Source organism: Ammospiza caudacuta, chromosome 4 (genome assembly GCF_027887145.1).
Source record: "Ammospiza caudacuta isolate bAmmCau1 chromosome 4, bAmmCau1.pri, whole genome shotgun sequence".
Classification (NCBI taxonomy): domain Eukaryota; kingdom Metazoa; phylum Chordata; class Aves; order Passeriformes; family Passerellidae; genus Ammospiza; species Ammospiza caudacuta.
The window spans coordinates 64,417,656-64,443,712 of record NC_080596.1 but is presented as its reverse complement, the minus strand read 5'-3'; the positions used below and the strand labels follow the sequence as shown (position 1 = coordinate 64,443,712).

The 26,057-nt window shown below is 41.6% G+C and overlaps 3 protein-coding genes across 3 annotated transcripts in view; 1 reads left to right on the top strand and 2 right to left on the bottom strand.

The window, feature by feature from the left end:
• Positions 1-4,788, top strand: part of FAM184B (family with sequence similarity 184 member B) — a 36,172-nt gene extending 31,384 nt beyond the window's left edge. The window contains exons 8-11 of the mRNA XM_058804139.1: positions 1,488-1,605; positions 1,790-1,894; positions 2,546-2,748; positions 4,099-4,788. Coding sequence (XP_058660122.1) covers positions 1,488-1,605; positions 1,790-1,894; positions 2,546-2,748; positions 4,099-4,204 — 532 coding nt within the window. The 3' untranslated portion in view covers positions 4,205-4,788. The remainder of the gene's footprint in view (positions 1-1,487; positions 1,606-1,789; positions 1,895-2,545; positions 2,749-4,098) is intronic.
• A 776-nt stretch (positions 4,789-5,564) lies between these two features.
• MED28 (mediator complex subunit 28) lies at positions 5,565-8,945 on the bottom strand. Its single transcript, XM_058804062.1, has 4 exons — positions 8,784-8,945; positions 8,631-8,697; positions 7,716-7,828; positions 5,565-7,272 (listed from the first exon to the last, which is right to left on the bottom strand). The coding sequence occupies exons 1-4, from the start codon at positions 8,931-8,933 to the stop codon at positions 7,075-7,077; spliced, it is 528 nt and encodes a 175-aa protein (XP_058660045.1). The 5' UTR covers positions 8,934-8,945; the 3' UTR covers positions 5,565-7,074.
• Positions 8,946-9,858: 913 nt separating this feature from the next.
• Positions 9,859-24,579, bottom strand: LAP3 (leucine aminopeptidase 3). Its single transcript, XM_058803856.1, has 13 exons — positions 24,390-24,579; positions 23,841-23,956; positions 23,460-23,514; positions 21,625-21,730; positions 20,319-20,478; positions 17,714-17,875; positions 16,578-16,736; positions 15,720-15,844; positions 14,289-14,377; positions 13,071-13,173; positions 11,405-11,484; positions 10,646-10,758; positions 9,859-10,537 (listed from the first exon to the last, which is right to left on the bottom strand). Exons 1-13 carry the CDS (start codon positions 24,510-24,512, stop codon positions 10,339-10,341), a joined length of 1,590 nt encoding a protein of 529 aa, XP_058659839.1. The 5' UTR covers positions 24,513-24,579; the 3' UTR covers positions 9,859-10,338.
• Between the last annotated feature and the right edge of the window lie 1,478 nt (positions 24,580-26,057).

The following is a 26,057-nucleotide window of genomic DNA, read 5'->3' as shown; positions in this document are numbered from 1 at the left end:
ACCTCAATATCAAGCATAAAAAAGAACTGGACATACTGAAAGGAGATCACCGGAAGGAAATTGAAACCATAGTGTCTGATTTCAGCAGCACTCAGGCACATCTCCAAGCAAAGATTTTCTCCTTAGAAACTGCGTAAGTAATTTAACAATAAACTCTGGCTCATGCTGGCACTGAGTTCTGTTTCTATTTATTATCCTTAGTACGTACAGTTTTTTTATTAATCATAAGTAAAATACTATAAGGATCAAAATAGAAGTGCATAGGCATTATCTTTGCAAACCAAAAGATCCAGACACATTGTAATAAATTCTGGATATTGCTTAATCTAAAGCACTATACATGAAGTTTTACAATGCTAAATTAAAACTTGCATGTGTCAAAATAGAAGTGTATAGGTATTGTCTTTGCAAACCAAAAATACCCAGCCACATTGTAATAAATTCTGGATATTGCTTAATCTAAAGCACTATACATGAAGTTTTACTATGCTAAATTAAAACTTGCATGTAGAATCTAGAAATTCTATAAAGTGTAAAATCATCTGTGTTACAGATAACACCAGAGGCCTTGATTATAATCGTGTACTTAATTTTGTTCAGCAGAGTAGCATCGTTAAGTAAAACTTCTTAACCTCATTCTCACTCCCTTAAAAATTTCCAAGGAAAAAGATGCTCGTGTAAATAAATGCAGTTTGCAGCCCCCTGTGGATTTAAGAAGTCCTGTGGTGCTTCAGATTGAGTCCCCCCAGAAATAATCCCTTATATAGATATATATATATATATCCCTCCTCCTTTTCTCTTATCCTAACTGCTCAGAGGCAGCAGAAGTCCAGAAGAGAGACTTGGCATGTAAGCAGGCCTCTAACCTTTAAACCTTTCAGATGTAAAGATTCATCTTTTTATTTTAACTCAGAGATAACTCCAAGGTAATAAGAGTCAGGGGTGGTCCTCTCAAAAATGTTTACCCACACATAAAAACCAGGAAATTTAAGGAATTTAAAAAGCTGAACTCAGACTACAGGTTTTGACTTAGCAGGGTTACTAAAGCAGCATGCATATCTATGTTTATCTTCATGAAAGTTACAGGAATTGAGTAATTCTGAGGATTCCAAAGTTACTGGGTCAGAAAAGAGAACAAGTAGATGATTATAGATATGTATAGATCCTCTGACACTGATTTTTTTCTTTAGGAAACTAGACTAGCAATATGATGTGCAAGCTTGTTACTATTTTACATAAGGGGCTGGATTTTACACTGGACAGGTGTTGTGGATTAACCCTGGAAATTTATTTTGGAGCTCCAGAAGATTCTATACTTCTACATAAACCATGTACAGGTGTCCATTTTATAAAAATCCTGTTTTATTGGAAAGGCCTGGCTATGTCCCTGTATTTTAGGCTTGGAACATAGGGCAGAGTACATCCAAGGTTTCTCTTGAACCTAATCTGAGGAAGTTTTTTTCGGGTCTGTATTTTCTTTGGTACAGACTTAAAGAATTAGAAGAAAAGTCAAAAAAGTGGGAGTCCAGGCCTGAAGACACACACCTTATAAACTGCCTGCAAGACAAATTAAGTGAGAGAGAAGAGATTATCAAGCAGCTGGTGGTAAGACTCTTTTTTATATGGACATATGTATTTTGGAATCTATTGTAAGGCTCTATTCAGTGTTTCACACATTGCTTCACCCTGGTTGTTTCTTTCTGTTCTGGAATACTTTGACAAATGTGTCTTTCCATACCAGCTTCCAACAAATACAGGTTTCCATACATGTAACTTTGTTTCCCTTCAGGAAGGAAGAAAATGTCAGCATTCACTTGCAGCCAACACTGACTCTTACAGGAATCGGTCATTTTCTTTCAACCCCAATACAGCATGCCTGACTCCCTCCATGAAGGTAAGATGAACAATGCAATTAAAATCACACATTGTGATTGTTTTATTACTATTTGAATCATATCAGGACAACAAAAATGCTATCCATGGTCTATGATGATATTCAGTAGAATTCTTTCCAGTGCCAATCTAGAGTCAGTTGTTGAGCAGAGGAGAAATTCTTCAGAAGTATATATGCAACGTAGATAACTGGTGTTTAAGCCAATATAAAACAACAGAACTCTGACATCAGTCTTCCATTGGGATAAGCATGGCAATTGCTTGCAGATTTGGGATGTGCTAATTGGGATATTGCATGCATCAAGGCAAATTATGCATCTGTTTGAGTTGCTTGTTATCTGCCCTTTGTCATTCCAGTCCCTCTGCATGATATTTCTACAAATATCCATAGAAAGAAGGGAGGTCAAGTTGGTGGAAAGCACCTTCATGTGTCTAAAATCTCAGGGTCAAATACATGTTGTTTTAATTGGATGGCAAAATGCATGGATACAGCATACCATGGAAATTCAATTTAAATGCCTATAGAAAAATACAGAAATCTTCCTATTTGGGTGTTCCTTATAAGGTATTTGGGAATGAGGTATTGTTAAGGTTTCATAGAATAAAATGTAAAAAATGTGTATGTAATGAAGTTTTCTGTTGCAATAAAAAGCAGAAGAAAAAGGTTGAGGTGCCCAGTCGTGTTGTCAGTGTTCCGAATTTAGCTTCCTACGCAAAGAGCTTTTTGAGCTGTGACTTGAGATCAAAAAGAAGTGCTCCTCAAATAACAAAATCTACAAGCTTAGACCGGAGTTCTGGTTGCCTCAGGGTGGGCTCTCCATCAACACAGTCCTCAGACAGCACTGCTGCCACAAGGTATTTGTCCATTTTGTATGATGATAAATGAATTCATATTTAGAATCTTGTAGGCAATTCAAACACATTTGACACGAAATACACAATGATGTAAGGTTCCTACTGTGCAATGAACTCTGTGTGTTTCATTTTCTGCAGACAGATCCAGAACTTTACTGCAAAAGTGGGCTATAATCCCTGCCCAGCTGACCTTTTGCTTGTAACCCCTCCTGGTAGGGGAAATAAAAAACAATACAAACCAACCAAACAAAACACACACACAGACACACACATACACACAAAAAAAGCAAAAGGAGCTGCAAGTATTTTACTAAGAATGTAATTAATTAGTAACATGGCATCTTTTAATGGTTCTGTTAAGGATGTGTGTCCTGTGTGTCTTCCTTATTTTTATTGCCTCACCTTGCACTTGGTAGATGTGGATGTCATGTTTTTATTTTAAGATGTATTTGAATGAACCTAGGCTGATCATTTAGCAAAGGTTAGGGATTTGAAAACTGATTAGCAGATACTTAACGTCTTTGGTTTTTTCCTCTTTGAGGAGCTTAAATTCTTCAAATTTTTGAGTTAGGTAAATGATGTTCAGTGTTTTATAACATAAACTCTCTCTTCAAGAAATAGTTAAAAATGTATGTAGCTACTATACAGTTAAAAAATCCCCAAACTTTAGCACTGTATTTCAGGGCAAAATCTGGCCTTCTCAGCAATCTCCTGGAGGAGATTTAGTTATCCTGTAAATTATGTGCAAGAGAATTCTTTCCTTGGGGGCAGATGGTGCTGACTGCTGACAAAAACAACCTGGGACACAGGCTTAGATCCTCTTTGTAAATTCCCACTTCTTTAAGATACAAACATGCAGTGTCATCCCAGATGACTGCCAAGGCAAATTTCTGTTTTAGAGGGAAACAACCGTGCAAGGAGACTGAGCTTGGCTGCTGCTGCCTTAATTCTTTTAAATCAGTCAATCATAAGTTGTCCTATTTGTTACCATATGTTAAAAAAATCCTGAATTATGGAAAATCAGGGATTATGTAATAGGATTGATTATGAATGCCAGGTAGTGTTCAGATAAATCTTTCCATTTCAAATAGAACTTTTACCCAACATTTTTAATGCATAAATTGTATTTGGTATTTTAAAGAGTGAATTGCAGCTGCCATTCTCTGATTTTCAAGACTTCATATCCTGATGCATCCTTTTGTTTAATTTTTTGGGAGTGTCAAGTTAAGAACTATGTTCAAATGTTTCTGTATAGCTGTTAAGCTCGGCTTCATGCTTTTCTTCATGTTACAATCAGTGCTGCTGGATTGTAAGTAGGTTGGTGATGCTAATGCTTATTTGTTTGCACAGGACACATGGCAATGAACATGAACAAATGAACAATGAACAAACCAAAGATGACCAAAAACAAGACCCTCAGCATCAAGAATGGCTTACTAAGTATTTTTCATTTTAAAGCAAACTACTGCCATACTTCTCAAAATTACTATAAAAGTCTATTCCTGTTTCCTTTTTAGGAATGATAATCCAATAGTTGTTTTAAGGGAAGAAAAAAAAAGTAATTTCTAAGTAAGGAAGTACCTGCATTCTCTTTCATCTAGTAACTATGGAGTTACAGGCATGAAGTTAAGGAAAATGCTTTTTTTAAAACAACTTCTATAAAAAATTAAGGAAAAGTTTGGATACAGTTATGTGAAAAGACTTTTTAATGAAGAGACTATATCACTCCACTATTTCATTAAATGTGGAATTTGGGCTCTAATATGTTCTGTCAATTTGGCACCAGCTGAAAAAAAATCTTCCTTCTGTACATTTATGTTTGCTTCATCAGCTGTTTATGTAAGTTCTGCATATAATAATGTAATTTTAAAAGTTTTTAATGCTTTTTGTTAAATTAATTTTAAGCTGCACAGCATGTAGTACACCTTCAAAAATATGCTAGCATGTTTATAGCAGGCTGATTCAGAAATAATTTCTGGTTTGCTTCATAAACTGTTTTGTATATTTATAGCTATTTGCTATGTAATATTCCCATTGAATTTCAATATATGTATCAGCCTGATAAATTAGGGTGATATGTAAGTATGAACATTAAAGCTTGTAAATGATCCAATTTCTGTGTTTTTCAAAAGAATTCTCTGTTAATGCTGAAGTCAGACTTGTACACTGAGTTCCAGTGATGACAACTGCACCCTGGTACCTTTTAACTCCATACTAGTTTTATGCCCACATAAAAGTCAAGTGGGGGAATGACCACATTTATCAGATCATGCTAATTCATTGCTGGCAGGAAAGAACCCATGTAGAAGTTGACTCTTGGATTATAACCCATGAAGTGTAAAAGGCAGGAAAATGTGCAACCAGCAGCCTGCTATTAAGACAGGACAGTTCTCTTCGGTTGCTTTGAATCCCCATTTCATTTCAACTAACAGGGCCCAGCTACCTAAAAAAATGTTGTACATGCAAAGAGATGTACCTCCAGCCTAACCTGTGCTCACATCCAACAGCCAGCAAGAGCTACACCAACAGATGCAATCATTTCAGACAAAACAGCCACTGCATCTCACTGGTGGTGCAAAGGTGGAAGGAAGGGCAGAACACTTCTGTAGATTTCTCTGTGCTGTTTAGGTGGCCTGGAAAGGCCCAGGGATGGCCTTGAAGAGCCGACGCTTCAAAGGACGAGGAGAGACTTCTGATCTTGTCTCGGTCTCGGTGTTTATTAATTGTTTATCTAAAAGATTTTCTATCAGCCCGACAGAGGTCTGCACAGCAAGTCAGCCATGGGCACACTCTGCAAGCCCCCGGGCGGTCACTTATCTTTATACTCGAAGTTACGTGTACAATATTTATAATTTTTCCCCAATACCTTCTACCCTTATTAACCGGTGCACTTCTAGTAATAACCAATCCCAAAGTGCCACCATCACCACAGAAGATGGAGGCCAAGAAGAAGAAGAAGAAGGACAGGACACGCCCCAATTCCTCCATCTTACTTCTTTAGACCCCCCTGTACCGAAATCCTAAACCCTGTGTTTTACACTCTAACTAACTTATCCCTTCACAATTCACCCAGTGAAACCTTCCCAGTCCTCATACAGGTGTCGTCTCCTGTGTCGGCTCAAAGTCCTGCCACCAGACACTTCTGGCAGCATTCCAGGACTCCCGAGCCCCCCAAGGGTGTTCTTGGCCACTCTGCGCCTCCATCCTGAGGTGCTGAGATCCCACACACTTCTACATGCCAAAGCTTTCATCCCAGTTATCTAGTATTTTTTCCAAGAGGAACTGGTTGGTTGGAAAAGTGATTTGGCAAAAAGGCACTTTGTATACTTGTAATCAAGAAAGAGATTAAATAGCGTACAGAAACTCTGATGGGTACCTTGGCACCTGTGAGGATGGAAATGTACAGTGCTGTTCTCATTACTTTTCATCCATGCTGCCCCAAGAACACTAGAAATTTCAATACACAATTAGCAATTCTTACGTCCAGGGTTACAACAATTAATTATTCAACTCTCCCCCCCTAAATAAGTATATGTAGAAAAGTGGTTATATGGATGAATTTAATTTGTTGCTTAGAAATACACAGGAGTGTTTTGCTATTTCTACCTCCAAAAGTTTTTTTGGCTACATTTAACTTACTAAATAGAGCACTGCAATAGAAGGTAATTCTGTATACTGGTCAGTGGGGGTGATTCTACCTCCACAATGAGTGGTCTGTATTTTGGGGTAGGTATTTTGGAACACCTCTTCAGTAGCCTGAGAGTCAGAACATCAGTAGCATAGGCCTGCATTACATATCCCTCTCTTTTGTGTGTGTTTTTCCATTTCAATTCATCCCATAAGAACCAAATTTGAATATCCCAAGACACCTTCCATGAGGTGAGCCAGTATGATGGAGAGTGACAATTCACTTCAAAAAAAAGTGATCTGACCTACATACAGACAATTTTAAAGAATGTTTCTGCAGTGGTACTCATGGATAATTACTGGATCACAAAACATTTAAATATTCCAGAAAAATCAAAAACTAATCTTTGCAAATATTTTGATCATATCAAAAAAGAGGGGAAAGCAAGGGCCACCCTCTCTAAAAGGAACAAGGATGCATTCTGGGAGATGCTGTTCAGGGTGCTTTCTGGTAGAAGTGTAACTCTGAATATTTTCCATTAAAACATAAAACCAATCCATATTTCTGTAACAAAAGAAAACAAGAAAATTTATTTGGCTTAATTGTTTTAACTATATTTGCAGTATAAATTACATTATACAAAAAGCATACAAAGAACACCATTGCTTTTAAAATACTGAGCTGTGTAAAACTGAAGATTATGTTTGCTTCATTGGAGCAGGAATGTTTGCAGATGCTTGTTCTAGGTAAGCCAATGGACCTTGAGGCATTTCTGCAGGCTTTTTGTGCTGTACACTGATGTCTTCCAGGACCTGCTGCCAGTGTCGCAGTTTACTCAGATGCTTCTGAATTAATGCTTCTTTTCTCTGCAATTCATTTCTTAATTCTGAAACATCCTATGGATGAAAAAATGGTATATTAGTAAATAGCATTCAAAAGGATAACCACCCCACATAAAGAGTATGTAACTTTTTTAGACCTTGAGTTTTCAAGCTGAACTTACAGTGGAAAAAGAGAATAATGGAAAAGTGTCTAATGATACAGAGGGAAAGCACTGTGAATGCACTAGTGCCATTCACCTATGTCACATATTGCAGAGATCACCATCCCCAGCAAAATCTGACTAACTAGTTTGTCTCTTCCAATGAATTATCAGCTGTGTTCCAATACTCCACATAGCAGGTATCCAGCCTCTCCAGGTTCATGATGAGACTTATGACAACAGCCAAGTTCTACCAACTTAAGGTACAGCATCATGTTGAAAAATCCAAAATTATGAACATGGTGATGAAGGTACATAGCTTATCTGATCTAGCACAGGATAGGTAAATTAACATACCTCTTTAATTACTTGTTCTGGTTTCTGGACTGATAGCTGCAGTCTTTTTTGTAGAAAAAAGCATTCAGTTTGTCTTGCAACATCCAAAAACTTTTGGATGCACTGATCAACACCTAAACATATAATAACAGTATTGAAAGAACAGCTTCCAAAAAAATAGGATTTCGGGCGGGTATTAAAAACACTTTTCACAGTACCTTCTAGAACGAAAATCGTCAGACTATCTAAAATAATATATTTATAAACCAGTAAGTCCTTGTATAAGACACTGCTTTGCAAATGGACAAGTTATTTTAGAAGTGCAACACTTCCTCCCATGTTTTATTTTATTTCTGACAAGGAGTAATAAAGTAATTCATGGAACCTGGTTGCATGCCAGCAACATGCTCAGTGTAGGATTCTAAAACATGCATTTATTGAGGAGAATATTCTGCCCTCATAGACTACACACTACTATTTTGGTAATAAAAGTTGTTCCATGCCAGTACATGAATATGATCAAATAACCAGAAAGGAGTTTTGAAAAGCATTTGTGCCGAAATCATTGAAACGCCATTTGAATGAAGTTTCAGAAAATTTTCAGGGACAACGGCACTTCTAAGGCCCACTTTTTAAACTCCTGTTCACACAATATTTATTCCACCTCCACGGAGGTGGCCACCCAAACCTTAAAGCAGCGCTGCTGAGCTGCCTGGCCTTTCCCGTTCCCTGGAACTGCTTCATTCAGCTTCTCAATGCATCACATCACCTCCCTGGTGCTCGAAACGCGTTTCACTGCACGCCAACCCAACCTCAGGAGACACCTGGCACACTCCGACCCTCCCACCGCACCCGGGGCATTCCCGGCTCCGCTTCTCTCCTGCCACCGCTCCCAGCAGCGGCAAGGGGCGGCGCCCTGCTCCCGCCCGGGCTCACCGGTGCGGATCTCCTCCTGGTCCGTGCCGTTCACGTAGTCCTGGCTCACCAGCGAGGCGAAGCAGGCCTGCGGACAGGGAAGCACCGCGCTGAGCGGCTGCGGGGCCGGCGCAGGCAGGCAGCGCCCGCCCGCCCGCGGCTGCCCCTCCTCACCTCAAAGGACGCTTCCAGCTCGTCCACCAGCGTGCTGTTGGGGTTGCGCGGCCCCGCGGGCGGCGGGATGAGGCCGGGCGGGCCGGGCGGGCCCGGCGGCGGCGGCCCCGGGGCCTGGGACCCGAACATTCCGCCCAGCGCGCCCGCCATAGCGGGAGCGGCGGCCGCGCATGCGGCGGGAGCGGGGCGGGCCCGGGCGGCCCCGCCCGCTGAGGGCCGGAGCCTCGGGCGGCCGCGGCGTGTGGGGCGGTGCATCGCTCCTGGCACTGTCACTGGGCACCGTCTGGCACCATTCTCCTGGCGCATGTCAGAGATACTGTAATGTATCGAGATCCCTTCTTAGACTTCTCCAGACTAAACACAGCCAGCTCCTGCAGTCTCTTCTCATAAGAGATGTTCCACACCGTCCATCCTCACTGCCCTCTCCTGTAGCTCCACCCGTTTCTTGCACTGACCAGCGCAGAACCGGACAGGGCACTCCAGAAGTGGCCTCGGTAGGGCAGAGGAGGTGGGAGGATCTCCTCCCCAAGCCGTGGCCACACTCCTTCCACTCCAGCCCAGGATAGCACTGGCCCTGCTGGGACAAGGCAAGCACAGACAGCAAAGCCGTCCTCCCCAGAGGGACCCTCCTCCTCCTCCAGCCTTTGCCCTGCTTCTGTCTCACAGGTGCGAGCCTGGCTAAGCACTGTTTCAGCATCACTTGGTCCACAACAGCATTTAACAAAAACCCCAAAAACCCACCCTAAACCAAAATAAATCCCCACCTCATGGGCTTGGATCCCCCAAATTGTCAAGAAAACATCACCTCACGTTTTATGTGTCAGGTCTGTTTGATGTTTGAACTGAGTCTGGGAATAACATCCCTGCTTGGAGGGTGGCCAGCTCACACCAGGAAAGCGGGGAACTAGCAGGATGACAAAAACCATGTGAGATAAGGGCAGGTTCCCGTAAAAACACACAAGCACTAACTTACACCCAGTAGTTTTCTGAAAAAAAGTTACAATATACAGTTTTTGACATGTTTATAACTTACTACATAATTCTATGCTGAAGCCATGCTAATGCTAATCACACAGCATCATTTCTGCCTCAGTACATACCAAAAGCAGTTTAGTTTTTCTAAGGAAAAAATGCCAGAATGGTGTTTCTATGAAAATCTTTGCAGAGTTCCCATTGACACCGCCTACAGTTCACTCAAAACTGAGGTACATCTATCATTGATTGTTTATTCTCTCTCAATCAAAACTCACATCCAAATAAAGTATTTATTGTTTACGATAGTTATGCATACTTTGCATATAAAATAGGTGTCTCAATAGTTCTCATTGTGATGTTTTGGTATTAAATATTTCAGTAGTTCAAACAGAATAATTTTTATTTTGCTGCATAATATGGTATGGGATGAAAAATCTCAAAGTTGAGATATTCTTACCCAAGTAATAATTTATAAAGTTAATTGCCAAAGTGAAAATATGCTTGGGGCATTCATTTATCAATGATACCTTTTCAGATTTTGTTTCTTAAGGCAGAGTGGATGATTTTAGAACAAGTATTTTTATTTGGCACTGTGAGTGTCTTGACTTAATCGAGCTGCAAACTCAACGAGCGTTCTGGTGGGCCGCCCCGCCATGCCCTTGCGCAGGTACGGCACCTCATCCTTGTTGGACATGACCCCAGCTATATCCAAATGAGCCCAGTGGGAGGCAGTCACAAACTCCTTCAGGAATGCAGCAGCTGTGCATGCTCCTCCAGCCCTGTAGGAAACAGAAAGATGTATTGCTCCCAAAGCAATTCCAACAGCACACATATTAAACAAATGGGTTGAAAGAAAGGGGCACATAGAAGGTGTTGGTTCATCTTACCTGCTGTACTTTCCAATGTTGCTCACATCTGCAAGAGGACAGTCTGTGACTTGTTTTGTGTAATGCTCAAAAAGAGGCATCCTCCAAACTCTGTCCCCTGTCAAAATGCTGGCCTGAAAAAAAAAACAAAAACAATGTTTTGGGAATTTCTTTTTCTAACTGTACTTGCAAGTCCTGTTTTCATGCATGCTTCTTTTTGTTTAGGTTTTACCAGTCTAAAAATCTGCAGCCCAAGATATTAGGTTTTTGGAAATACATTGTTTGCAAAACAAAACAGGCAGTCCTGCTTTTTAGGCACTGTGGTGTCAGCCAAAAGGCAACATCAAAAGACCACAATTTTTATCTGTTTTCCTTTTCCCTGACAACAGAAATCCTTCCCCTCAGAGGCTTCCTTGATCCATCGCACCTCAGCCACTCACAAGGCCTCTCTGAATTTCTGTACCTCTGTTGTTAATTATCTTTTTAACATAGACTAATTAATGCCACTAGTCCAGAGTTTATCCAAATGTAGTGAGTTATCAGAACATGCAGATCCATGAGATGTTTGGTGTATGATATTACATCTCACTGAAGAGCTAGTAATTAATAGTCAACATTATTTTCAACTAAATATAGTACTGACATCATTCCTCTAAAATTTCAAAACATAGTAACATCATTCAGATTTGCATAAAGACTTTCAGTAGTGTACTAACTTTTCAATAAGACATATCACTGATTTATTACTATTATGATTTAACAATAATGCAGGTGATCTACCTCATAGAGGTGAGTCCAAAGCCAAGATGAGTTTGTGAACACTCCAGTCGCAGCAGATCCCAAGGCAACATCCATGGCACCTAAAGGAACACACCTTCAAGTTTATATGAAATAAGGCAAAGGTAGAACTGAGCTATTCCTTGCATCCTGACTCCTCACAGAACTTTCCATTTTTAATTCCCAGTATCAGTAACAGGAATTTATCAGACTGCAAAACTTGAAGACTTTAGTATACTGACATTTTTGAAATTCTGAACATTTTTATTTAATTTATATATTCCAAAAAACGCAAGAAATCATAAAAATTATAATATTCTGTTTTCCATGAAACTAAATTTTCTGATTTCAGATTGATGTTTCTTAAAAATAGTTCTAAGATCATGTGTTAAACAATAACATTATCCTCTAAAAAAACCCTAGATATTATTATTTTCATATAGAAAATACAAGTGAATGGGCTTTTTCCAGTTTATAGACCTCTACAATTTTTGAGCTGATACTTTCTCTTTTGTGAATTTCACTTACATAGATTTTTGCACATCATGTGTAAATTTATTTGATTAAATATTTAATTTATTAAGATAATCATTATCAAAATATTAAACCATAGGATTAGATATTTATCTATTTCATGCCTCAGAACTGCTTCTCTAATAGCAACACTTAATCCTTAGTGAGATGAAAATAAAAAAAAAAGTAGTTTAGCAAAATATGTCAAAGAAATTTCTATGGGAGTCCTCCTTCTTCCTGCTTGGTGCCCAAGGATCCCAGATAGGAATACTTTTATACAAGCCAACAATCTTAAAACCAGTTGCCCTTCTGTCTATTGAAATTTTCCACAGCATTTGAACTGGTAAAACTGATGGAACATAATTTAAGGCATTAGCAGAGAATCTATATAAGCATAATTATTTTGCTTAACATATTAATTAAGCAACAGAGTAGAGTTCTGTCTGAATTACTCTTCCATGTTTGCTTTTATTTCAGCTACAGTCACCTCACCCGTGACAGCCTGTTAGTGAGTTCATGCATACAAAATTGCTGGTTTTAAATTTAAATTTACAACTTCATTATTATACAACTGTAGAGATGAAGCAATTAAAACACACTTCATAATGCCTAAAAGTATGCAAATTACACAAAAAATACTTCAGTCAAACAAATTCCTGGGGAATGATGACATCACGGAGGCCTGAGCCAGCTCCCAGGGTGGGAGAACTGGCACTGGCAGGGTCAGAGCTCAGGCACCCTGCAAGGCCTTCAGGAACCTGCCTGGGCTCTGTGCCAGAGGGACTGGGCAGGACTGCTCCATGAACATGGCACCACCTCTGCATCACACAGGCCTGGGAGCTGAGAGGGTTCAGCTCAGAGATGGAAGAAGCACAGGGAAACACTGTGCACCAACACTGACATCTGTGTAGGTTTTCCTGCTCCGGGCTCCAGCTGGGCCGAGCCAACCCAACTTCATCTCCACTGCTGAGCATGTACCCTGCATGTCCCCTCCCCACTCCAGAGTCACACAGGCTGCTATCCTGAAACATGTAAAATCATCTCATTGCCTTTGAATTAAAGGGGGGTGTATATACACAGCACAAGTAATCCACAGCCCAACTAATGAGTAAGGCAAAACTGACCTCAAAGTGAGCGGGGAAGGAACACTGCTTACCTGTTAATGTTGCAGCATTCACAATAGCCCTTGCATTAAAATTGTGGGCATAACAGAGAGCATCAGCTAACAGCAGTCTTCCTTCTGCATCTGTGTTATCTACCTTCAAAGGCAAAATCAGTAAAAAACAGATAATACACCTCTTTCACTGATGTATTTCTCACATATTATCTTAAATAGCTGCTGGATAGAGACCCTAGAAACTTCAGGTAATGAAAATTTACTCAAACTACATTGAAAAGAAGAAAGAAAAAATACAGCATTGATACACAGTTATGTGTATAAGGTAAAAGTGTATCTGTAGCTGATGTAAGTCATCCTTCAGCACTAAACCTCCTTGCATGCTGGGTCTCTGTACTGATGGCTCCTCAGAAGAGCCTGGAGACTGGAGAGGTGTCTCAGGGGAGCACAGAGGCTGCAGCATGTGCCTGGAGCTACCAGCACTTACTTGCAGATTTCTTCTTGGTGGGGGAATACCCACCCAGTCTTTTTCCCTCAAAGCAGAGGGTGACTGAGCTCAGTTTGCAGAGATGAATGTCAAAAAAGAGGAAGGTTCAGCGAGTCAAAAGTGGCAGAATCACAGAAATTCAGACAAAAAGAAAGCCATCTACTTCTGCGTTAAATCAGTTATCTACAGCACAAGGACCTTCAGTACAATTTAATCTCTTAGATGAGTATGGAACCATTTGTAATAAATATGAAATATGTATCTTGGGTACTGATTTGGCAGGCTTCTTTGGACCAACAGCCCCTATGACTCAGAGTTCTGATTGTACTGAGCATTTTGGCAATGTAAAGACCGTGTTACATCAGCAGGAAACATCAGTCTTTCTCTGATGTCTTACTCCAGATAGCAAAGAATTTGCCTCAAGAGTCTGCTGGAAGCACTTATAGTTATTTATTTGGACTTAGAGCCTTTATTTATGAGCACTGTAACAACCTCTTGTGCCAAATGAGCTTTTCCAGCATGCTCAATAAATGACTTTACTGTGCAGCTTTTCCTAGCAATTTATAAGACATGTCCCATCTCTTCAATCTATATTTGAAAAACCCTACCATAGCAATTTCTAGTTAGTAACATGCTTCTTACAATTTTAAAAACAGTACATTTGCACTGCTAATCTAGAAGGGTTTTTTAAATGTACTCTGACTGCAGTCAACTTGGTTGATGAAACCAGCTCACTAAAAGTACCCAAATTTCAAGTTTCACATGCATACCTGTATTGTTTTTCCATTCTTGGCTCTAACTACATCTCCAGGCTTGTTTGCCTTACCACTGGGCATATTTTCACAGAGGGGTGCCAAACCTCAGAGAGAGAAAAAGAAAAGTGAACTACTTGTTTCCTTCTCAGAAAAGCTGTAGAAAAAACCTACTTAGATAAATGCCAAACACCTCCTTAAGAAAATAGTACAAGTCTAATTTTGAAATTAAAGTAAAAATTCAAGTTTTCCCAGTTAATGGAAGACACATGGTCCAGTTTTCAATCAGGGAAACTCCTCTGCATGATGCACCACCAGGCTCTCTCACCTACAGTACTTTACCACTAAGGTTTTCTTCTACATTTTTTTCAGACAAGTGATATCAGAGGAGCAAAAAATACTATTTTTTGTCTCCCATGTATAATTATTCACATGTAAAGGAACTTGTTTCTTTCTGAAATTAAAAACTTCTCAAATAAACACTGAGCCATTCAAGCTGTGCTCGCTGTATAATGTCTAGAGTGGTCCAAGGAGTTGTCACATAACTTCAGCCACACCAAGAACAACTAGAAATGAGCAAAACACAGGCTCAGTGTCAAAACTGCAACTATGACTGGGATCGTGGAATGAACGAGGAATTTCACTCATAGGGAAAGCCTGCACCTGGCACAAGGTGCACAAGTGGAGCCCACTTTTCATGATGTACAGACGGGCTCCACTGCCATCGCACGCTTGGTGAGGAACTCCGTGAGGATGTCCGTGGGCACCGCTGCCCTCTCCTGGCTGAAGCACAGAAGTGACTAAAGTACCAGGTTAACTCAAAGTCGAGCTTCTCAAACTAAAACCTATTGCACACCATGTTCCATGTCATTGCCAACCGGTCTTGCCACAGCGTCTGAATCAGCTCATTTAATTTTACCACTGTAGAAAAAATAAACTTCTTTTTTTCAGGAAAGAAAAAAATCATTGCACATGCATAAAGGCATCAGCAGACTGGTTTGGTTTAGTTTTCTGCTGGGATATTCACCTAAGGAAACTAGAGCTGATCCCTCCTCCTGTTCATGCACTTATGGAGGTAGCTTGGCACTCCTGACTCCTTTTCAGTCTAACTGCTTATACAGAGATGCACATTCCTTCTTGTAATGAGGGATCAGGACTTTCCAAAGACTCATTGGAAGTATCTTTATTGACAAATATTTCTTGCTTAAGATGTAAAAATCATACCTTAAAAATCTTGATTTGGTGTTCTAATATTTTATTCAAGAACAGTAATTTTTTGATATGCCAGTAAAAATGGAAGAGAGATTGAGCAAGGGAATGAGAGAAGAGGATGTGCAAGAGTCCATGATGTTTGTACATGGCTTTTACCATTGCTAACACTCGAAAAACGCTCTCTCACAAAATGTTGTAGAACTAAGGTTTTTGGGTTCTCCACACAAAAACACTTACCAATTATGTTCAAAGGCAGATTTAGAGCTGCTGCTGTCACAATGGCTGAGCAGACAGTTGCTGCCCCTCCCATGTCTGCTCTCATCGCATCCATGCCCGACGACGGCTTCAGTGAAATGCCACCGCTGGAACAAACAGCTCAAGTTCCATGTCACATACACTGGTGATGTTCTGTCCCTCAGTGTGTGTTAACACCAAATAGCAGTAAATGCTAAACCTGGGGCTCCAAGTACCTCTACAACCCTAGTAAATAAACTGGAAGCAAGGTATCTGGGTTTTCATTTCAGATAAAATATTACCTCCTCCTAATCAGGAGACGATAAAAATCCAGGTAACTGCAGTGGAGTAACTCCTTGATCTTCGTAATGGCAGTGCACATAATGAACAAAATAATACACTTGGTAAAAATCAACATATGGATGGGGAACTGACTGATAAATTCTTCAGCAGTATGTGACATGGAAAGTAGTTATAAGGAACTGCTGTGAAGAATGAACTATTTTCTATTTCTTTAAGCATCATCTAATGTCCAGTGACATACTGCAATTCTTAACATGCAAATCCTTCATCCACAGGTTTGTTCAGGACAAGAAAAGAAATAGCACCTTCTTTATTTTCTTTCCCTCTGAATTTCTTTCTTCCCCTTACAAGATGATGGCATATTAATTCCTACTTTGGTCAACTGATGTTATCTTACTGCCAGAAAAGGGAGCACAAGCTGCTATATAATGCAAGTTCAGTGGAATGGCATTGGAAGATGTGCTGAGCAAAGAAAAAGCATCTCCCTGTTGAACATGAATAGCAAGAAAGCATTTTCTCCCTCTAGTAATTAAAATACTGGCATGCGAGCATACATACCTGTCAAATGTAACTCCTTTTCCTACAAATACCAATGGGGAGTCATCTGTATTGGCACTCCCTAAATAGTGAATCTCCAGAAAGATGGGAGGTTCAGCTGAACCCTTAGCTACACTCAGGAATGCTCCCATCTCTTGTGTTGTTATCCAAGACTCTGGTCTGGAATAGAAACATGTATTAGTTTTATTATTTTTCCCAACTGGACACTTTGACCAAGGTGATTTTTTTTTTAAGATATGATTCTTGATGGTTTGTACACAAACTATTTCATTTTAGTTAGTTATTTTGGAAACTGTAGTTCAAATCCAACTACTACTACCTTTTCTGGTGAATCAGAAAAATACTTCCAAAGTTGCTCTTTGATTTTTGTTTTGCTTTAAAAAACCCAACAAAACAACAGCTTGTCTACAGTTTCTGCATCAGAAACACTGATCTTTCACTTCCTGTGAGGCTGTAGATGCTAAAGGTATATGAAGTAACAATATTGCAGCAGGTTACATTTAGCTTTCTGCTAGCAAGATTTCCCCCAGTCTTTTGCTTTCAGCAAAATAGTCTCCAACACTTGCACAACCAGTATGCCCATTTCTACCGTAGAGCAGAAAGTAGAAATTCAGGGGCAAGAAGCACCAGCTGTGCAAATTCTCTTGCAAGGGCTTTTATGGCTCCATCTCACATTTTTAAAAACTATTAAAAAAATCCCAACAGTAACAGCAATAAATAGAAGATGTTTTATCACCATATCCACACAAAAAAGCAAAGGTATGTAAAAAACCCACTTGGGAAGAAAACAAAAGGTACTTAATATTAGCCCTCTATTCACTGAGGCTTCTTCTTTTCACAGCACATGTGTTAATTAAGCAATAATTGACTGCATGGCTAATTGACAGTTAATGATTTTACTGCAACACAGTATCTTGCTTCCTCTGCAAACTAGCAGTTCATTTAACCCTCGACAACAGCCTGCAGTCTGGGCGCCCCTCACACCTTTTCCCCAAACACTTCACCCTCTTTTGTCATTTGAAGTAGCAAAGGGAAAATGAGATTTGAATAACTTCAGATTTGAATACCCTGGAAGGTATCTTATCTCACTATTATGGTCCTCTACCCTACAAAGGAATCATTTCCATGGAATTTACCTTATGTGGACCTTCACATTGCTGAAAGTTCTGAGCTTCTGTTCAATATGTTCAGCAAATTTGATTGGAGTTATATAATTAGCTGGAGCCTCCATGAGGTAGCGAGCAAGGTTCTGCCCCTCAGCGTAGGTAACACCTTTTTGCCAGGCTTGACTTTCAGCACTGAACAGCAACACACAATGATCAGGATTATAGACATTTGCAAAAGTAAGAAAAGCATTCACATATTTTCTTTCTTAAAATGCAGTGTCATTAATTTGGAGAAATTAAGACTATCAGTTATCTTGGTACAAGGACTCTAGTATAGTAACTCAGCTGTGGTTCTAGTCAGTGCCAAATACTTCAGAGAAAGCTAGGAGAATCCAAGAGTAGACAGATGGAAAATTATCTATCCAATTCATTAGGTCTTATCCTAATCCTTACTAATCAAAGGTTGCCTTAAATCCTTAAACACAAGGTTTAATACCCCTTCTGAAGTTTGTAATCACATGACTTTTAACAGCCTTGAAAGTTTTTATTTACCATATAAAGTCTCCAATTCTGTTTCTCCCTTTACTGAAATATGGTTATGTGGTAAGAATGGAACTTGGATCTCATTTCTCAGTGCATTCAAGGCACTTCACTAAGAAATGACAGAGCAAACATTCACAGAGCTGCCTGTGTAGGAAATGGGGAAGTCTCTCTGGTTACTTTGACAGACGACCAGTACAAAACCTTTCATTTTACTGAGACAATTTACTTTATAAGTTATCACAAAGCAAGGCATTGAACAGGATTTTGCCTCTAAAAAGAGCAGGACAGTGATAGAGGAATGCAGGAGGAATATACAAATATTGCCTGGATATGGAAGGATCTGCTTCCAGATTCCCCAGTTCTTTGTGCTCAGCAATAGAGTTTAAGGAAGAGGGGCACTCCTCATGACAGGAAGAGAGACTCAGGACTTAGCTCAAGGATGATGGACATACACAACTCCTTGGCAGCAGGCAGAACATATCTGAGGGTTCTGAGGGAGCTGGCTGGCATCACTGCAAACCTAGGCTCTTTCAGTTTGAAAGGTAAAACTGAATGTGGTCCCTGATGACCCTGAGGTCCCTGAAAAGGACAAATATGCATCTTTAAAAATGCCAAGGAGAATATGGGGAACTACAAGCCAGTTATCCTAGACTAATTCCTTGGAAGTTTGTAGAGAAAGTAATTTTGAAAGCCAGTTCTAGGTATATGAAGGACAAGATGGACACTGGGAACCATAATTTTAGATTTGCAGCAAATTCCTGACCAACTTAAATGAATTCTGTGATGACAGAGTTTGTCACAGAGGACCACAATGGATGTAATTGATCTTAAAGGTCTTTTCCAGCCTTAACAACTCTGTGATTTTTCTTGACTTTAGCTAGGTTTTCAGACAGAGTCCTTGCAGACAAATTGAGAAAACATGAATTGAAGCAGGAGTGTGTCTGAACACGGACACATCTCAGAGCTGGACAGTAAGACAGTAACAGACAACAATCTTAAGATTCAACACGGAAAACTGCAATAGGACACAAAGAAAAAAATTGACTGTGAGTGTAGTTAAGCACTAGAACAGATGTTCCAGTGAGGTTGTGGAATTTTCAACTCAGGAGATATTTAAATGTTGACTAAACAAAGGCCAGGCTTTAATGTTGTAAGTAATGTCCACGTTATCCCTAATCCAAGCTGGAGTTGGACTGAATGACCTCCAGAAGTCTTTTCCAACCTAAATTACTATATAAAAAAAGTTACTTCCATAACCGGTCATAGGACCATCTATGTTTTCAGGAAATGTTTATTTAATACAAATTTTATCAGTTTCTAAACTATCTGCAGTGCTACAAAATAGGAAGAGTGTTTATTTTACATATAACTTATCAAAACATGCTTAATCAAGAGGCTTCCACTTTATTTCACTAACTTTTTTGTAAGGAAGAACTTGTTCCTGCTTAAAGTACATACAGGGAATTCCTCTCCCCTGCAGGACAGAATATCCTATACCAAATATCCAAAGTCCACTACAAAAATTGTTCTGAGACCAAAAGCCCTGGTTCTACTTTCTGCTCTCAGTAAGTGATGTCTGTTTAGAGAGCAGAAGAACCCAGGCTTCTCTTCTTGCATTAAACTCTGTGAATGAAAATATAACAAATGAACTATGTAAAATATATCCATAGCACATTGGTCTGGTGTCAGTTAGCATTTCCTGATTCTCCAAAGAATTTATCCATTTATGGAATTTGAAATACCTCTTCTCCACAATTCTGGTACACAATACCAACAGAAGTCCTAGTATATCACAACTTTTCTTTGGGTAGCTTTTACTTTTTACTTTTATCCTGGTTCTTTTCTATGAAGCAGCATTTATTTATCCTTAACCTCTGAATATGGCACCAAAACACATGGAACAAACACGATGAATATACCTGAGATGTAAGATACTTCAGGAAATTCAAATGAGCGGGAGTTAAGAAGAGTACTGTTGCTACCCCTATTCTTTCAGTTTTGTTTTTCTCATGCACAAGCATGCCATGCATACAGTTTTATAAACAAGCAAACAAACAGAAGAATAAATAGGCAAGCTCTCCTTTGCCATCACCTTCCATGAAGCTGAGGAGTAACTACAGGTTTCTTTTTTTGCTTCAGCTCGTTATATTCATGCAATCCAAGGACAGCACCTTCTGCAGCTGCTTGTGCATCTCCACAGGGGTCAACTTCCACACAAGGGATCTCCAGGTCCTGGATCTGCCTGCAGCCAACTAAAAAATACAGCACAGAACTGAAGGCCAAATAAAAAATACAGAACAGCAAAACAGCTGTCTGAGGTGATCAATGGGACATTGCAAGGAAAAAATAATTTTAACTAGAGATAACTGAGTTTATAAGTAAGTCAGTCAAAGAGACCATGTAGCAGAAGAATGAAAAATGCTAATGACCATATACTGGCAAATTTTTACTAAAAATATCAGTTGATGAATTATAATTATTAAAATGTTTCACAAGAATAAAAAAAAGCAAAGATCACAGTTGTTCTGACTCCTTAAAGCTCATTCCATAGCAAAGTCAGGCTCTATCATTCTGGAGTGCTATGAATTATAGCTATCTACAGGTATCAGAAATTTGCCATAATTTAGATTTTTGCTAAGAATATGACTATTCTTTTCTTCCAGAGGAGTTTATATACCCTTTCATAAACAATGTATTCCATAAATTCTATTTTGTTCCCAAATAATTTAACAATGTTTTATGTCAGCTACAAAGTGAACATTAATTAAAAATGTTAATGGCAGCTACAGGCTAGCACTTTGGACAAACAGCTGTCATCCAATCAGACTATAAAGTCTTCAGTGAGAACTCCTAATTCTTATTTTACACACTTAGATGCAGCAATCATCCTTGATTAAGATAAGCCCTCTCTGTCTTCAACAGATAACATACTGAATCATAGTACTGATGTTGTGAAAGATATTAATTTATAACACAAATATCTTAGTTATTATATAAGTGTGCATACTTAAATATAGATATTTATATAAAATAGATATAATATATGTACGTACTTAAGTACAGAGTGACCATAAAGTCAATTGGTGATGATCCTGGGCTCCAAAATACTAATTAGACAAGAGCCTTTTCAATATCACACTGTTTAGGAAAGTTATTTGATATAAATCACTGCTGTTACCTGTCTTCAGATTTGATTTACATTCCTGATAACTCCTTGCTCACTAAGGAAGAATTTCCATCAGTATCAGTGACAAGTAAATGCATTTACCAAACCATACAGTAAGTTGTGCGTTTCAAAACAAAGGCATACCTAGACTTGGTCTTCAAAAGTGGAACATGCTGCAGAACTGCAATTGCTTTACAGACAAAATGCTTAAAAATTTTTAAAGATATTTAACCTGCAACAGCCGTACGGATGTTTTCTTTGCCTTCATTCCAGTTTTCTTGTTCGTTTATTCCAGCATTCTTCTTACCCAAGCCAACTACCACCACACTTGGAAAGTCCTAGATGAAGCCAACACAAAAATGGATTAATTTTCCTCATTGTTACAGCCACAGCAGAGTTGTTAAAAAGACTTTACTTTCCAAATCAAATCAAGCAAAGCATTAAAATAGATGCAGTACTTTTTCTATATCAGGCACTTTCCATTAAGAGTGCCTGCATGGTGCCGCTGTGCTGTGCTCCCAAAAATTTGCCACAGGCATGCAAGTCTATTATTCTGTTGTCCAGTCCAGAATCATGTGCATTGCACATGGCAGGCAGGGCTTTATGCTCAACACCTGGTAAATCTGGGCACCCAAGGGCAAGCCTAAGAGTCCTTGGAAAGCACATCCAGCCTCCAAGCTGTAAGAAAGACAGAACTTATCTGGAGAATTGTAACCCTTTCTGGCACAGTGCTATATTCAAGAAAATAAAATCACTTCAAAAGCTCAGTGTGGTAGCTCATCTCGGGAGTTCTGCTGGCAGGATTTGCCAGGTAGCAAACCTAAGCTGCACAAGGGTAGACCTCTCCAGAGCTCAGGAAAACAATGTAGCACAGCAGACTACATGCTTGCCTTGTAAGCTGCAAGGGAAAGGAAAGAAGGAATGAGTACTAAAGGAGCCTTTTAATAGTGAAGTCAAATTTGTATAAAGCTCCAAGCTATATACATGAACATATATAATGTTCCTATAACTCTTAAGAAAAAATTAAGTTAATGTTAGGCTTTCCCATTTCTGTCAGCCTCTAACAATCAGCTGTCAAACTGCTACACTGTAGTAAAGCCCTTTAGTCTGCAAAATGCTGAAGCTTGTGTTAGCTTTCTGGAAAATCAGTGATATCAGTTAACATTCTCCTGTCTTCTATTGCAGAGATTTGCTACTCACTTCAGAGCCCATCCTGTCTGTATGCAGAACTGGGACCTTCAGTGCACTCAACTTCCATGAAATTTCTGAGAGCCTTTTACCAAGTCCAGTTCACCTGCGTGGGGTGTCCTCACAGGAATTTATACATGGTAGGCAATTCTCACTACAAATGGATTTATTTCAGATTATTGAAATAGCTTTAATGTAAGATTCAGTTACTTAGAGAGGAACACCTAATGTCACATCACATGCCTTACTAGGACTCCAAAAAGGCACAGATCATGCCATATTGGTCAGCTTCACATATGTGCATTAGTTCTATCCCAGCTTCTCAAGTGGAACTAAAAGCCTGACTTTGAGCAGATGAATCCTCATCTCATAGCCTTATGTTCTATCATGCCTGTGCAGGAAAAAGTCCTGCTTGAAGAACAGTCCCATAACTTGTTTTCAGAGGTTTCAAGCACCTGACTTAAAACCTCTGACAAAAGCCTATGAAGGGACTACCTTGTCTGAGAACTGTCAGGTCTGGAAGGTCTTTGCACCTATCAGTAACTCCTCACAGACTCACCCCTCCTGGACACAGGAGGCATGGAAGTCAGATCCAAACTGCCATGCTTTAGCTCATTCAGGAAGCAGCTATTCAGAGCACAGCACCTTTGGGGCAGACTTGTTCACATCCTCTCCATTTGCAGCACCATGGAGGGAGTGCAGGAATGTGCAAAAGGCTGTGCAAACATGGGCAGTGCAGAACAGGAGTTGAAACAGTCAAGAAGAGGGAAGAAGAGCCAGCCACTTATACAAGCACAGCAGTGAACTCAGCATAAAATTAGATGTAAGGACAAACTTCACACATCAATCAACTAGCATACAAAACCACAAAGTTCATACCTGATGCAAACCATGAAATATACGTGTTTTGCCTTTCTTCAAAGGTGGCCCACATCTAGGAAAAAACAGATTATTTTTGAAGAAGGCCTTACTTGTGATCAACCTTACAGTACTGCATTTACTCCACAACCACACAGTGTGCCACACATGTACTCGGATGCTTGGCTCTGTGCTCATTCAAGGCAGGGGATGGCTCCCATGAAATTTTTGCATGTTTGCTCAGTGATTGGTTTTATCATGGGAGCTCCCCTCCAATTGTTTGTGGAAGCAAACACCAGCCTGATGGTGATATGGACACACACAGTAATAATGAAAAAAATATCATTCCTACTGGTATTTGTAGGTACTTGAGTCCTTTTCAGGAGCTTATCACACACTTACAGGGAGAGAAGTGCTCTCAGCTTTCCAGACACAAGCCTATCAAAAGCATCTCCCGCACTAGTGAACTGGGCAGCACCATCGCCCTTTTCACTAGAGTAGACTCCCAGAACAAGACCCTAGAAAAGAACACGCGTTAATGTAAACAACACGAAATTTAGAGGCCCATCAGAGTCAGCGAGCACAGCTTTCAAACTATTGCTAATTCTCTATGTATTTATCTCAGTTTTTGAATTTATCTAACATGATGCATAGAATAACACTTCTGTAAACCAAGATCAACTACAACTACTTTAAAGTGTGAAAAAGAAGTCAGATACAGCATAAGTGAACTTACAATAATTTTGCCGATCACAAAAAGGCAAAAACTCTTTCAATCAGTAATTTTAAGTACAAAAGAGCTTCTCCCCGCCAGCGCAGACGCCCAGTCTGGCACCCCCAAGAGCAGCGGGGGGAGCCGCACCGCTCCTGCCTCAGCTCCGGGGGGCACACGGGGGGCTCAGCCGAGAGCCCAGCGGAGGAAGGGACACACAACCCCGGCTCCCCGCTCACCTTCCCGGCCGTGTCACGGCTGTAGCCCCGCGGCGAGGGGCCCTGCGCCGAGCAGCTGCAGGCCCGCGGCACGTCCCGGGCTAGGCGGCGCGCAGCCCCGCTCCGCACGCAGGGCAGCAGCATGGCACCGAGCGCGGCACCGAGCGCGGCAGCGGCAGGCAAGGCAGCACGGTGGGGAGGGCAGGGGAGGGGAAAGGAGCAGCGGGGCCGGGCCCGGCGCGCACAGCGCCTCATCAGCCGGCGCCGCGAGGGGCGGTGCGCGGCGGCCGCGGGGGAGGGCCGGGCCGGAGAGCGGGGCCGGAGAGCGGGGCCGGAGAGCGGGGCCGGAGAGCGGGGCCGGAGAGCGGGGCCGGAGAGCGGGGCCGGAGAGCGGGGCCGGAGAGCGGGGCCGGAGAGCGGGCCCCGGGGCGCTCCCGAGCGGGGATGGAGAGATGGGGATGGAGAGCGGGGATGGAGAGCGGGCCCCGGAGCGCTCCCGAGCGGGGATGGAGAGATGGGAATGGAGAGCGGGGATGGAGAGCGGGCCCCGGAGCGCTCCCGAGCGGGGATGGAGAGCGGGGATGGAGAGCGGGGCCCCGGGGCGCTCCCGAGCGGGGATGGAGAGATGGGAATGGAGAGCGGGGATGGAGAGCGGGCCCCGGGGCGCTCCCGAGCGGGGATGGAGAGATGGGAATGGAGAGCGGGGATGGAGAGCGGGCCCCGGAGCGCTCCCGAGCGGGGATGGAGAGCGGGGATGGAGAGCGGGGCCCCGGGGCGCTCCCGAGCGGGGATGGAGAGATGGGAATGGAGAGCGGGGATGGAGAGCGGGCCCCGGGGCGCTCCCGAGCGGGGATGGAGAGCGGGGATAGAGAGCGGGGCCCCGGGGCGCTCCCGAGCGGGGATGGAGAGATGGGAATGGAGAGCGGGGATGGAGAGCGGGGCCCCGGAGCGCTCCCGAGCGGGGATGGAGAGCGGGCCCCGGGGCGCTCCCGAGCGGGGATGGAGAGATGGGAATGGAGAGCGGGAATGGAGAGCGGGCCCCGGGGCGCTCCCGAGCGGGGATGGAGAGATGGGAATGGAGAGATGGGGATGGAGAGCGGGGCCCCGGGGCGCTCCCGAACGGGGATGGAGAGATGGGAATGGAGAGCGGGGATGGAGAGCGGGGCCCCGGGGCGCTCCCGAGCGGGGATGGAGAGATGGGAATGGAGAGCGGGAATGGAGAGCGGGGCCCCGGGGCGCTCCCGAGCGGGGATGGAGAGATGGGAATGGAGAGCGGGCCCCGGAGCGCTTCCGAGCGGGGATGGAGAGATGGGGATGGAGAGCGGGCCCCGGAGCGCTCCCGAGCGGGCATCCCGCGGGACGGGGGCTAGGGTTTCCTCACGGTCCGGCACTGTGAAAAATGCATGTATTTTATGATTGGCTTTTCGCAAATATTAAAATGAATATTATATGTGTTGTGTTAGAAAGTAATGCTGTGTTAATTATCTTAAGTAGTGTGTTAAATACAGTTTTAGGTTACAAAACATGTTAAAATAGAAACTATGCTATGTAGGATACTTTTTTAAAAGACTCACAGCGAGATAGCAGCCACAGGACACCTACATCTTTCAGAGCAAAAAAATTTATTGCCCTCTTATCAGAAGAAACGAACTTCTTCCCACATCAAAGGCGCTGTTAGGATTCAGAGGA